The sequence below is a fragment of the Hypanus sabinus genome, chromosome 23 (assembly GCF_030144855.1).
Source record: "Hypanus sabinus isolate sHypSab1 chromosome 23, sHypSab1.hap1, whole genome shotgun sequence".
Lineage (NCBI taxonomy): Eukaryota > Metazoa > Chordata > Chondrichthyes > Myliobatiformes > Dasyatidae > Hypanus > Hypanus sabinus.
The window spans coordinates 4748114-4762927 of NC_082728.1; the positions used below are offsets into that span (position 1 = coordinate 4748114).

At 51.5% G+C, this 14814-nt stretch overlaps 1 protein-coding gene across 2 annotated transcripts in view; it reads left to right on the forward strand.

Annotated features, from left to right (window-relative positions):
* Positions 1-14814, forward strand: part of ca10a (carbonic anhydrase Xa) — a 269702-nt gene that overhangs the window by 243080 nt on the left and 11808 nt on the right. For both annotated transcript variants that reach the window (XM_059948186.1, XM_059948187.1), the window contains 3 exons: positions 3015-3110; positions 5000-5072; positions 10759-10913. In XM_059948186.1, the coding sequence (XP_059804169.1) occupies positions 3015-3110; positions 5000-5072; positions 10759-10913 (324 nt within the window). The remainder of the gene's footprint in view (positions 1-3014; positions 3111-4999; positions 5073-10758; positions 10914-14814) is intronic.

The window sequence follows — 14814 nt, forward strand, 5'->3', positions numbered from 1 at the left end:
TGGACTCTTGACCTCACAGTCTACCTTGTTATGACCTTGCACCTAAACAACACTTTCCCTGTAACTGGAACTCTTCATTCTTCATTGTCCTTGTTTGACCTTGTTCTACCTCAGTGCACTGCGGACGGATCTGATCTGTACGGACAGTAAACAAGACAAGCTTTCCGCTGTATCTCGGTCCAGGTGCTAATAATAAACCAATAACTCACAAGATGCTGGAAATCCAGAGCAACACACACACAACGCTGGAGGAACTCAAGCAGGCCAGGCAGCATCTACGGAAATGAGTAAACAGTCGACGTTTCGGGCCGAGACCCTTCACCAGAACTCAGTTCCAATTCTAATTTTTCATCCCAAAACAGTAAAGGCCCTTCAGCAACACTCCCCAACCTGATCTGTTTTCCATTTCCCTTTTCCATCCAGTCTGCTGCGCAGAAGATTGTAAGACATTGGAGCAGAAATAGGCCGTTCAGCCCATCGAGCCCACTCCTCCATTTGATCATGGCTGATACATTTCCCTGCCTTCTCCCCATAGCTGTTCACACCTTGGCTTATCAAGAATCTTCATCCTCTGCCTTAAGTATACCCAATGACCTGGCCTCCACAGCCATCTGTGGCAACGAACTCCACAAATTCACCATTCTCTGGCTAAAGAAATTCCTCCTCATCTCCATTCTAAAGGGATGTCCTTCTATTCTGAGGCTGTGCCCTCTGGTCCGAGACTCCTCCACCACAGGGAGCATCCTCTCCACTTCCACTCTATCTAGGCCTTTGAATATTTGATAGGCTTCAGTGAGATACCCTCACCCTCATTCTTCTAAACTCCAGCGAATACAGGCCCCATCAAACGCTCTTCACTTGAGACTCCAGGCTGGTGGAGGTTGCAGGGACCACCTGGGCAAGACTCAGATTAGATTGGGTGAGCCTTATTTGCCATCGAAGGAAACAGTGAAATGCATCGTTTGTGTCAACGACCAGCACAGTCCGAGGATCTACTGGGGGCAGCCCACAAGTGTCGCCGTGCTTCCAGCATCAACATAGCACGCCCATAACGTCCAAAGCCCAACCCATTGTCTTTGGAACGTGGGAGGAAAGCCAAGGAGCCCATGAAGCCGTGAAGCTCAGTAATTATCGTTGGGATAAATAAGGCAGCCAAGGAAGGAGACTGCTCCCCTAGAGAACTTAGGGTCAACTGGATTAGAAGAGAGCTAGCACAGATGCAATGGGTCCAATGGCCTCCTTCCGTGCTGAAGGACTTCAAGTGTTTTGGATTGGGGCTGTCCATGTCCTTGCCGCGCACACTGTGAGCCGCTGTCCATGCAGCCACCCACGTGGTCCCGGGACGCCCTTCCTCTTGAATCCTCCTTGCTGGAAATCATAGAGCATACAGTACAGGAGCAGGCCCTTTGGCCCATCTAGTCCATGCTGAAGTGTTACTCTGCCTTGTTCTCTGCACCTGGATCATGCCTTTTGTACCCCTCCCAGCCACGTACTTACCCAAACTAATCTTAAAATCAAAATAGTATCTGTTTCTGCTGGCAGCTCGTTCCACACTCGCTCCATCCTCTCAGTGAAAACGTTCACCCACCCTCCCCTGGCTCCCCATAAATATGTCACCTTTCACCTTTAACCCTTGACCTCTAATCCTAGTCACCCATCCTCAGTGGGGGAGGGGAACTGCTTGCATTTACCCTGTCTATACCCTTCATAATTTTGTATGGAAAGAGAGCTAAAATCTAACAACCAGTCACATAGTTAGCAACCAAACTCCACCATCCCTCCCCCCCCCCCCAAAACAACAACATTTAAAAATGTCAGCTGGATACCGTTCACTCACCTCCTCGATGTTAAAAAGTTCAGCTTGTCACTACCTCACCGACTAATGAGCTCGACCATTCCTTGCTCTTTAGCTGAGTGTCTCATTAATGTTTCAGAAGACCTTTAAAGAAGAAAACGTATCTGTCTCTCGGAGCGCCTGGGCCCTCTCCCCGTTACTGGGTTGACGGGGATCTTCCTCGCTGCCTCTGACATTTGCGTTGCTTTTCATGGCTTTGTTAGTTGTCCGAGTAAATAAAGGATGGGTGGTGCTCAGGACGTTTCTGGAAAGGTCAAGGTGGCTCCAGGAGGGACAGTGTGTTGGTGGGAAGTGCCGGGCTGCTTTTGAATGAGTTATAGGAAGCGAAACACTGTCAGATTGGCTGGCCCGATGCAGAAAGGACGTGGAGGCTTTGGGGGGGGGGGGGAGCATTGAGGGAGTATGGAAGACGTTTGCCGGGGTGCTGGCAGGGTGTGCGATGAGGAGAGACTGGACAAAGCTGGGTTGTTTTCTCAAGAGCAGCCAAGGCCTGATAAAGGTTTATAAAATCGACAGGGTGGAGAGTTTTCCCCCAGGCGACCGATGTCAAATATTAGAAGGCATGCATTTAAGGTGGGAGGCGTGCTCCATCAGATCCAGAATAATAGTTATTTTTACCCTTGCAAAAACATTTTAATCTTGAATCTTGAATTTCAATGTGTGGCGGGAGAAGTGGAATGCTGAGCAACGTGGTATCACAGTGGGGCGTTACCTTCCCTCCCACAGTGTCCGGGCCTTAGGCGGGTTGAGGTTGTTGGGAGCTCTTTGATCAGAATGTAGATAGTCCAACTGGGGGGAGACCTTCCGGACCCTAATGGGAATGAACAGGGTCAGGGTGAGGGCAGTTCAGTGGTGGGGAGTGTTTTTGGAACAGTGATCGTAACAGACTGTATGGTGTGTGCAAGAGTCAGAATGGTTGTTGGGTTAAAGTGATAAACTGGGTCGGGGGGGTGGTCGGGGAGGATAATTACCACAGAATGATGCAGAATTTGTGGAGGTTGGTTGTAAAGCGGGGTGGGTTCCTGGGATAGGGGCATTTGGGTCACAGACCAGCAACAAGCAATGGCAGGAAATGGCCTCTCAGATGTGCAGGGTGACCTAAAGATGCCAAATTGATCAGCGGATATTTCTCTCTCTCTCTCTCTCTCTCTCTCTACAGGTTCAGCTTGTGCACTACAACCACGAGCTGTACACCAACGTCTCCGAGGCGTCCAGGAGCCCTAACGGTCTGGTGATGGTGTCCATCTTTATAAAGGTCAGTCGGTGAAGTAGAGCGGGTGAGTGCGGTCTGCAGGGACCCAGGAGCAGGCCGCTCGGCCCTTCAGACATGCCCTAACACAGTGGGACTATGGCAGATCTGGCCCAGTCCCAGCTACTTCTCCCTGCCAGTTTCCCCAAGATTCTCCATCCCACATCTTTCAACTATCATCGTAGGTTTTTCTTGGAGTGGGGGGAAATGTGGACCCCGTTCTTTGCCCTCATTCGCCTCGGATTAGTGCCCTTGGAGATTCCTGGATACAGATCTGTGGTGGTATCTTGTCACAAGGAGTAGACAGCTCCAGCGACCCCAGTCCAATACAACCTCTGACAGAATATGTATGGAATTTGTACATTCTCACAGATGCTCTACTTTGGTACTATTATTGAACGTAAATCAGCTGCCTCCGGCACCAACCCTGCACCCACCACTCTCTGTGTAAAAAGCAACATCTCCTTTATCTTTCCCCTCTCACCTTGCCTCTCACAATTTCATAGAGACCATAAGGTATAGGGACACAATTAGACCATTCGGCCAATCGAGTCTGCTCCACCATTTCATCATGGCTGATCCATTTCCCTCTCAGCCCCACTCTCCTGCCCTGATGATTCAACAGCCATCCACCACCAGAGGGACTTCCCAGTAGCCAAACACTTTCATTCCCATTCCCATTCCCGTTCCGACGTGTCGGTCCTCTTGTGCCAAGATGAGGCCACCCTCAGGGTGGAGGAGCATCACCTTATATTCCATCTGGGGTAGCCTCCATGAACACCAATTTCTCCTTCCGGTAAAAAAAATTATGCTCTCCTATTCTATTACCCACTCTGACTTTTTAGCCATTCTCACCTGCCTATCGCCTCCCCCGGGTCCCCTCCTCCTTCCCTTTGAGTTGGGTCCATGGGTGAGGGGTATCTGTGTTGAGTTGGTCCATGGGTGAGGGGTATCTGTGTTGAGTTGGTCCATGGGCGAGGGGTATCTGTGTTGAGTTGGTCCATGGGCGAGGGGTATCTGTGTTGAGTTGGGTCCATGGGTGAGGGGTATCTGTGTTGAGTTGGTCCATGGGTGAGGGGTATCTGTGTTGAGTTGGGTCCATGGGTGAGGGGTATCTGTGTTGAGTTGGTCCATGGGTGAGGGGTATCTGTGTTGAGTTGGGTCCATGGGCGAGGGGTATCTGTGTTGAGTTGGTCCATGGGTGAGGGGTATCTGTGTTGAGTTGGGTCCATGGGTGCGGGGTATCTGTGTTGAGTTGGGTCCATGGGTGAGGAGTATCTGTGTTGAGTTGGGTCCATGGGTGAGGGGTATCTGTGATGAGTTGGGTCCATGGGCGAAGGGTTTCTGTGATGAGTTGGGTCCATGGGTGAGGGGTATCTGTGTTGAGTTGGTCCATGGGTGAGGGGTATCTGTGTTGAGTTGGTCCATGGGTGAGGGGTATCTGTGTTGAGTTGGGTCCATGGGTGAGGGGTATCTGATGAGTTGGGTCCATGGGTGAGGGGTATCTGTGTTGAGTTGGGTCCATGGGTGAGGGGTATCTGGGATGAGTTGGGTCCATCGGCGAGGGGTATCTGTGATGAGTTGGGTCCATGGGCGAAGGGTTTCTGTGATGAGTTGGGTCCATGGGTGAGGGGTTTCTGTGATGAGTTGGGTCCATGGGCGAGGGGTATCTGTGTTGAGTTGGTCCATGGGTGAGGGGTATCTGTGTTGAGTTGGGTCCATGGGTGAGGGGTATCTGTGATGAGTTGGGTCCATGGGCAAGGGGTATCTGTGTTGAGTTGGTCCATGGGTGAGGGGTATCTGTGTTGAGTTGGTCCATGGGTGAGGGGTATCTGTGTTGAGTTGGGTCCATGGGCAAAGGTTATTTCTGTGAACGCTTCCCTTTTCCATTCCAGGTGTCGGACACAGCGAATCCCTTCCTGAACAGGATGCTTAACAGAGACACCATCACACGGATCACCTACAAAAGTAGGAGCCACTCCACGTGCCGCAACAGCCTAACGCGGGACCTCAGAAGCGATAGACAGGGGTGAGGGAGGGAGAAAAGATAGATGAACATAGAACTGGGAGAGAGAAAGAAACTGTATGGTGGGCACACCCAGAGAGGTGGCTTGAATGAGGATGGACAGATCGGAGGGAGAGTCCCAAGGGAAGTTGCTCAAAGGAAACCGGGTTGAGGGTTGGTTGTGTTGCTTAAGACTTACAGCGTCTGCAGAACCTCCTGTGTTTATCGCTAGGCCGTTGTCTGAAATGGAGAGCTGTAGTTTAAAGGACAGATTGGACAGGTTGTTTTTCTCACACTGGAATGTAGGAGACTAAGGGGTTTACAAAATTATGGATGCATCAAAGCAATTAATGATCAGAAATGTTGTCCAAGACCTGTGGAGTCTAGTACTAGAGTAACACACACAAAATGCTGGAGGAACTCAGCAGGTCAGACAGTGTCTACGGTCAGAGTAACACACACAGAATGCCGGAGGAACTCAGCAGGTCAGACAGTGTCTATGGTCAGAGTAACACACACAAAATGCTGGAGGAACTCAGCAGGTCAGACAGTGTCTACGGTCAGAGTAACACACACAGAATGCCGGAGGAACTCAGCAGGTCAGACAGTGTCTATGGTCAGAGTAACACACACAAAATGCTGGAGGAACTCAGCAGGTCAGACAGTGTCTACGGTCAGAGTAACACAGAAAATGCTGGAGGAACTCAGCAGATCAGACAGAGTCTATGGACAGAGTAACACACACAAAATGCTGGAGGAACTCAGCAGGTCAGACAGTGCCTATGGTCAGAGTAACACACACAAAATGCTGGAGGAACTCAGCAGGCCAGACAGTGTCTATGGTCAGAGTAACACACACAAAATGCTGGAGGAACTCAGCAGGTCAGGCAGTGTCAATGGTCAGAGTAACACACACAAAATGCTGGAGGAACTCAGCATGTCAGACAGTGTCTATGGTCAGAGTAACACACACAAAATGCTGGAGGAACTCAGCAGGGTCAGGCAGTGTCTACGGTCAGAGTAACACACACAAAATGCTGGAGGAACTCAGCAGGTCAGGCAGTGTCTATGGACAGAGTAACACACACAAAATGCTGGAGGAACTCAGCAGGTCAGACAGTGTCTACAGTCAGAGTAACACACACAAAATGCTGGAGGAACTCAGCAGGTCAGTGTCTATGGTCAGAGTAACACACACAAAATGTGGGAGGAACTCAGCAGGTCAGACAGTGTCTATGGTCAGAGTAACACACACAAAATGTGGGAGGAACTCAGCAGGTCAGACAGTGTCTATGGTCAGAGTAACACACACAAAATGCTGGAGGAACTCAGCAGGTCAGACAGTGTCTACGGTCAGAGTAACACACACAGAATGCCGGAGGAACTCAGCAGGTCAGACAGTGTCTATGGTCAGAGTAACACACAAAATGCTGGAGGAACTCAGCAGGTCAGGCAGTGTCTATGGACAGAGTAACACACACAAGATGCTGGAGGAACTCAGCAGGTCAGACAGTGTCTATGGACAGAGTAACACACACAAAATGCTGGAGGAACTCAGCAGGTCAGTGTCTATGGTCAGAGTAACACACACAAAATGCTAGAGGAACTCAGCAGGTCAGACAGTGTCTACGGTCAGAGTAACACACACAAAATGTCGGAGGAACTCAGCAGGTCAGACAGTGTCTACGGTCAGAGTATCACACACAAGATGCCGGAGGAACTCAGCAGGTCAGACCGTGTCTACGGTCAGAGTAACACACACAAAATGCTGGAGGAACTCAGCAGGGTCAGACAGTGTCTACGGTCAGAGTAACACACACAAAATGCTGGAGAAACTCAGCAGGTCAGACAGTGTCTATGGTCAGAGTCACACACACAAAATGCTGGAGGAACTCAGCAGGTCAGACAGTGTCTACGGTCAGAGTAACACACACAAAATGCTGGAGGAACTCAGCAGGTCAGGCAGTGTCTATGGACAGAGTAACACACACAAAATGCTGGAGGAACTCAGCAGGTCAGACAGTGTCTATGGTCAGAGTAACACACACAGAATGCTGGAGGAACTCAGCAGGTCAGACAGTGTCTATGGACAGAGTAACACACACAAAATGCTGGAGGAACTCAGCAGGTCAGGCAGTGTCTATGGTCAGAGTAACACACACAAAATGCTGGAGGAACTCAGCAGGTCAGGCAGTGTCTATGGTCAGAGTAACACACACAAAATGCTGGAGGAACTCAGCAGGTCAGGCAGTGTCTACGGTCAGAGTAACACACACAGAATGCTGGAGGAACTCAGCAGGTCAGGCAGTGTCTACGGTCAGAGTAACACACACAAAATGCTGGAGGAACTCAGCAGGTCAGACAGTGTCTATGGTCAGAGTAACACACACAGAATGCTGGAGGAACTCAGCAGGTCAGACAGTGTCTATGGACAGAGTACACACACAAAATGCTGGGGGAACTCAGCAGGTCAGGCAGTGTCTATGGTCAGAGTAACACACACAAAATGCTGGAGGAACTCAGCAGGTCAGACAGTGTCTACGGTCAGAGTAACACACACAAAATGCTGGGGGAACTCAGCAGGTCAGACAGTGTCTATGGACAGAGTAACACACAAAAAATGCTGGAGGAACTCAGCAGGTCAGGCAGTGTCTATGGTCAGAGTAACACACACAAAATGCTGGAGGAACTCAGCAGGTCAGACAGTGTCTATGGTCAGAGTAACACACACAGAATGCTGGAGGAACTCAGCAGGTCAGACAGTGTCTACGGTCAGAGTAACACACACAAAATGCTGGAGGAGCTCAGCAGGTCAGACAGTGTCTATGGTCAGAGTAACACACACAAAATGCTAGAGGAACTCAGCAGGTCAGACAGTGTCTACGGTCAGAGTAACACACACAAAATGTCGGAGGAACTCAGCAGGTCAGACAGTGTCTACGGTCAGAGTATCACACACAAGATGCCGGAGGAACTCAGCAGGTCAGACCGTGTCTACGGTCAGAGTAACACACACAAAATGCTGGAGGAACTCAGCAGGGTCAGACAGTGTCTACGGTCAGAGTAACACACACAAAATGCTGGAGAAACTCAGCAGGTCAGACAGTGTCTATGGTCAGAGTCACACACACAAAATGCTGGAGGAACTCAGCAGGTCAGACAGTGTCTACGGTCAGAGTAACACACACAAAATGCTGGAGGAACTCAGCAGGTCAGGCAGTGTCTATGGACAGAGTAACACACACAAAATGCTGGAGGAACTCAGCAGGTCAGACAGTGTCTATGGTCAGAGTAACACACACAGAATGCTGGAGGAACTCAGCAGGTCAGACAGTGTCTATGGACAGAGTAACACACACAAAATGCTGGAGGAACTCAGCAGGTCAGGCAGTGTCTATGGTCAGAGTAACACACACAAAATGCTGGAGGAACTCAGCAGGTCAGGCAGTGTCTATGGTCAGAGTAACACACACAAAATGCTGGAGGAACTCAGCAGGTCAGGCAGTGTCTACGGTCAGAGTAACACACACAGAATGCTGGAGGAACTCAGCAGGTCAGGCAGTGTCTACGGTCAGAGTAACACACACAAAATGCTGGAGGAACTCAGCAGGTCAGACAGTGTCTATGGTCAGAGTAACACACACAGAATGCTGGAGGAACTCAGCAGGTCAGACAGTGTCTATGGACAGAGTACACACACAAAATGCTGGAGGAACTCAGCAGGTCAGGCAGTGTCTATGGTCAGAGTAACACACACAAAATGCTGGAGGAACTCAGCAGGTCAGACAGTGTCTACGGTCAGAGTAACACACACAAAATGCTGGGGGAACTCAGCAGGTCAGACAGTGTCTATGGACAGAGTAACACACAAAAAATGCTGGAGGAACTCAGCAGGTCAGGCAGTGTCTATGGTCAGAGTAACACACACAAAATGCTGGAGGAACTCAGCAGGTCAGACAGTGTCTATGGTCAGAGTAACACACACAGAATGCTGGAGGAACTCAGCAGGTCAGACAGTGTCTACGGTCAGAGTAACACACACAAAATGCTGGAGGAGCTCAGCAGGTCAGACAGTGTCTATGGTCAGAGTAACACACACAGAATGCTGGAGGAACTCAGCAGGTCAGACAGTGTCTACGGTCAGAGTAACACACACAAAATGCTGGAGGAGCTCAGCAGGTCAGACAGTGTCTATGGTCAGAGTAACACACACAGAATGCTGGAGGAACTCAGCAGGTCAGACAGTATCTATGGAGACGGATCGACAGTTGGCGTTTTGAGACGAGACCTTTCATCAGGACTGGAAAGGCAGGACACAGGATAAGAAGGTGGGGGAGGTGGCAAGTACGAGTTGGAAGGTGATAGATGAGACCAGGTGAGGGGGATGGAGGGGTGAAGTGAGAAGCTGGGAGGTGATAGGTGGAGGTGGTAAGAGCTGGAGAAGGAGGAATTGATGACTATACAGTCCCTGTTTGTAGCTACTCCCACAAGAGGCTATAATGCTACTGATGTGTAATAGAGCAGAACAGAAGGCCTTGACTATGAATGTAAAGAACGAAAAGGTATTGAACTGTTTATTCTTGTAAAAATAGTTCCTTTCCCCAAGCAGTGAGGCTGATCAACACCTCCACCCACTGACCCACCCCTCCACTCCCAGACTCAGAAACAGTCACTTTCCCCAAGCAGTGAGGCTGATCAACACCTCCACCCACTGACCCACCCCTCCACTCCCAGACTGAGAAACAGTCACTTTCCCCAAGCAGTGAGGCTGATCAACACCTCCACCCACTGACCCACCCCTCCACTCCCAGACTCAGAAACAGTCACTTTCCCCAAGCAGTGAGGCTGATCAACACCTCCACCCACTGACCCACCCCTCCACTCCCAGACTCAGAAACAGTCACTTTCCCCAAGCAGTGAGGCTGATCAGCACCTCCACCCACTGACCCACCCCTCCACTCCCAGACTCAGAAACACACTTTCCCCAAGCAGTGAGACCGATCAACACCTCCACCCACTGACCCACCCCTCCACTCCCAGACTCAGAAACAGTCACTTTCCCCAAGCAGTGTCTGATCAACACCTCCACCCACTGACCCACCCCTCCACTCCCAGACTCAGAAACAGTCACTTTCCCCAAGCAGTGAGGCTGATCAACACCTCCACCCACTGACCCACCCCTCCACTCCCAGACTCAGAAACAGTCACTTTCCCCAAGCAGTGAGGCTGATCAACACCTCCACCCACTGACCCACCCCTCCACTCCCAGACTCAGAAACAGTCACTTTCCCCAAGCAGTGAGGCTGATCAACACCTCCACCCACTAACTCCACCACTACTTTATTATTCCCGTCAATCACCTTACGCAGCGTCACTCTATGGACAGACAATCTGTCTATGTATAGAAGCTGTCTTTATGGATTTATATTTATTGTGTGTGTTTTTATTATTGCATTGGATCTGGAGTAATAATTATTTTGTTCCCCTTACACTTGGGTACAGGAAATGAAACCGAACAATCTTGAATCCTTTTATGTTTTATGTATTCAATCCTTGAATGTTTTTTATTGTGAATACAGTTTATTTTGAGCAAAGCATCATGGTGGGTGAGGGTTTTGGACCTTCACATGTCTATTATTCTTCCCCCAGATGATGCCTACTTGTTGCAAGGTTTAAACATTGAGGGGATTTACCCAGAGACCCCCAGCTTCATAACCTACGAGGGCTCGATGACTGTGCCACCCTGCCACGAGACCGTGACCTGGATCATCATGAACAAACCCATCTACATCACTCGGATGCAGGTACCGCCCTCACCCACGCTGTTCGGACCCCGGCCACTGCCTGGAATACACACCTCCCAGAAACCTCCCTCCCTCAGCACTACCCTACTGACAGGGGGAGGCTCTCGGCCAGCCAGGGACATCGAGAGACTGAGAAGGAGACGATCAAATGGCAGAACAGACTGGATGGGCCAAGTGGCTAATTTTACAATAATACAGGCCCTTAGGACCACAACATTCTGTAAACCTTGTAACCTACTCCTAGATCAACCGAACTCTTCCCTTCCACAGTTTTCTATCATCCATGTGCCTATCTAAGAGACTCTTAAAAGTCCCTATCTTATCAGCATCCACTGGCAGTGCGTTTCAGAGACCCAGCGCTCTCTGTGTGTAAGGAACCTACCTCTCACTCCCCCCTGAATTTTCCTCCACCCACCTTAAACAGATGGCCTCTAATCAGCCATTGGGAAATAGTCCGTGACTGTCCACTCGATCTGTGCCTCTTGTACACTTCTGTCAAGGACCCAGTCATCACCCTTCGCTCCCCCGAGCTCGCTGAACCTACCCTTGTCAGACGTGCTCTCTAATCCAGACAGCATCCTGGTAAATCTCCTCTGCACCTTCTCTAATCCAGACAGCATCCTGGTAAATCTCCCTTGCACCCTCTCTAATCCAGGCAGCATCCTGGTAAATCTCCTCTGCACCCTCTCTAATCCAGACAGCATCCTGGTAAATCTCCTCTGCACCCTCTCTAATCCAGACAGCATCCTGGTAAATCTCCTCTGCACCCTCTCTAATCCAGACAGCATCCTGGTGAATCTCCTCTGCACCCTCTCTAATCCAGACAGCATCCTGGTGAATCTCCTCTGCACCCTCTCTAATCCAGGCAGAATCCTGGTGAATCTCCTCTGCACCCTCTCTAATCCAGACAGCATCCTGGTGAATCTCCTCTGTACCCTCTCTAATCCAGGCAGAATCCTGGTGAATCTCCTCTGCACCCTCTCTAATCCAGACAGCATCCTGGTGAATCTCCTCTGTACCCTCTCTAATCCAGACAGCATCTTGGTGAATCTCCTCTGCACCCTCTCTAATCCAGACAGCATCCTGGTGAATCTCCTCTGCACCCTCTCTAATCCAGACAGCATCCTGGTGAATCTCCTCTGCACCCTCTCTAATCCAGACAGCATCCTGGTGAATCTCCTCTGCACCCTCTCTAATCCAGACAGCATCCTGGTGAATCTCCTCTGCACCCTCTCTAATCCAGACAGCATCCTGGTGAATCTCCTCTGCACCCTCTCTAAAGCTTCCACGTCCTTCCTTTAATGCGGAGAGCAGAATGTAATCTTACCAGAGCAACAGACACAAAACTCAGCAGGTCAGGCAGCATCTCTGGAGAGAAATAAACAGTCAACATTTTAAGCCAAGACTTTTCTCTGGTCTACGGAGAGTTTTATGAAGCTTCCAGCCGTATGTGTTTTAAACCGGGACGTGGACAGTTTTGAGCCTGAGTTGCCACACTGACTCTCGGAACAGGCTTTCCTTTCCCATGTCTTTATTAAACTTCCCGCGGTGCCCAGTAAGTCTGCCGTCAGATTTCTATTTATTTCTGTTTGTCCTGGAAGCTTGGCCAGGGAGTTAATCTTGGATGTTGGAGCCTTTCCCAAGGAAGAGCCATGCCGATCATTCCCACCGGCAGGACAGACGCTCGCTCCCGGGTGGGCCGCTGTGACGTGCTCCGAGACAGGAGGTGGGCCGCGGGAGGTCTCAATGCCGTCATCGCAGCCGAGAGCACGGAGGCTTGGGCAGCCAGGGCACAGCGTCGTCCCTCCCACCATCTGCCGGTCCAGCGTTGTTCCAGTGTGGGTCTCAGCACCGACCCTCTCCCCCCACCCCAGCACCCCTTCCGGCAGCCCTGCTGCACTACCTGACAATGAGGGGGGTGAGAGAGAGAGAGATACAGAGAGAGAGAGAGGGAGGGAGAGAGAGATAAAGAGAGAGGGGGAAGCGTCGTCCCTCCCACTGTCTGCTGGTCCAGCGTTGTCCCGGAAACAGATTCCAATGTGGGTCTCAGCACCGACCCTCTCCCCCCACCCCAGCACCCCTTCCGGCAGCCCTCTACATGACAACGACGAGAAAGGGAGGGGGAGAGAGAGAGAGGTATAGAGGGGGAGAGAGAGGGAGGGAGAGAGAGTAAGACAGAGGGGGGAGAGAGAGAGGGTGAGAGAGAGTGAGAGAGAGATAGAGGGGAGAGAGCGAGGGAGAGAGGGAGGGAGTGAGAGAGAGATAACGAGAGGGGGGAGAGAGAGAGGGAGGGAGTGAGAGATAGAGGGGGGAGAGAGAGAGGGAGTGAGAGAGAGTGAGAGATAGAGGGGGAGAGAGAGAGGGAGGGTGAGAGAGAGTGAGATAGAGAGGGGGAGAGAGAGAGGGAGGGAGAGAGAGTGAGAGAGAGAGATAGAGGGAGAGAGGAGTGGATGGTAGGGAGAGAGTGAGAGAGAGATAAAGAGAGAGGGGGAGGGAGAGGGAGGGAGAGAGAGTGAGAGAGAGATAGAGGGTGGATAGAGGGAGAGAGGAGTGGAGGGTAGGGAGAGAGGGGGAGTGGGAGAGAGAGGGAGGGGGATGTGGTGAGAGGGTGGGGTGAGAGAGAGTTAGAGGAGGGAGAGGGGAGGGAAAGAGGGGAGATGGGTAAGAGAGGGGAGGGTAGGGTGAGACAGAGAGGGGGAATAGAGAGGGTGATGGGGAAAGACCGTTGTGAGTTGGGAGATTATTTATCTTCATTCAGAGATATTGCCCAGTTACACCCACGTGAACCCGAGCGTGGTTGGAGCGCCCGGAGGAAACCCACGCGGTCACGGACTTGGAATTCCATATTCCCTCATAACATGGGATTCCATTCAGCCCTTTCTCCCAGTAACACATTGGGAACCCTTTCCCATTGACTTCCCCCGAGACCCAGCACACCCCCACAGCCACACACTAACATGGTTTACAGTGCCAATCTAACCCCCCATCCCAGAGCATTTGGGAGGAAACCTGACCCCCGTCAAAACCCAGTGGTCATGGGGAGCAAGGTTCAAACTTGAGACACACACAATCCAGAGAAAATACCCCAGTGAGGATCAATGTGTGTGGGACCGTCCCCCAGTGAGCGTCAGTGTGTGTGTGGGACTGTCACCCAGTGAGGGTCAGTGTGTGTGTGGGACTGTCCCCCAGTGAGGGTCAGTGTGTGTGGGACTGTCCCCCAGTGAGGGTCAGTGTGTGTGTGGGACCGTCCCCCAGTGAGGGTCAGTGTGTGTGGGACTGTCCCCCAGTGAGGGTCAGTGTGTGTGTGGGATCATCCCCCAGTGAGGATCAGTGTGTGTGTGGGACTGTCCCCCGGTGAGGGTCAGTGTGTGTGTGGGACTGTCCCGCGGTGAGGGTCAGTGTGTGTGTGGGTCTGTCCCCCAGTGAGGGTCAGTGTGTGTCTGAGACTGTCCCCCAGTGAGGGTCAGTGTGTGTGTGGGACCGTCCCCCAGTGAGGATCAGTGTGTGTGGGACTGTCCCCCAGTGAGGGTCAGTGTGTGTGTGGGATCATCCCCCAGTGAGGATCAGTGTGTGTGTGGGTCTGTCCCCCAGTGAGGGTCAGTGTGTGTGTGGGACTGTCCCCCGGTGAGGGTCAGTGTGTGTGTGGGTCTGTCCCCCAGTGAGGGTCAGTGTGTGTGTGTGGGACTGTCACCCAGTGAGGGTCAGTGTGTGTACGTGGGACCATCCCCCAGTGAGGGTCAGTGTGTGTGTGGGTCTGTCCCCCAGTGAGGATCAGTGTGTGTGTGGGTCTGTCCCCCAGTGAGGGTCAGTGTGTGTGTGTGTGGGACTGTCACCCAGTGAGGGTCAGTGTGTGTGTGGGACCGTCCCCCAGTGAGGGTCAGTGTGTGTGTGGGACTGTCCC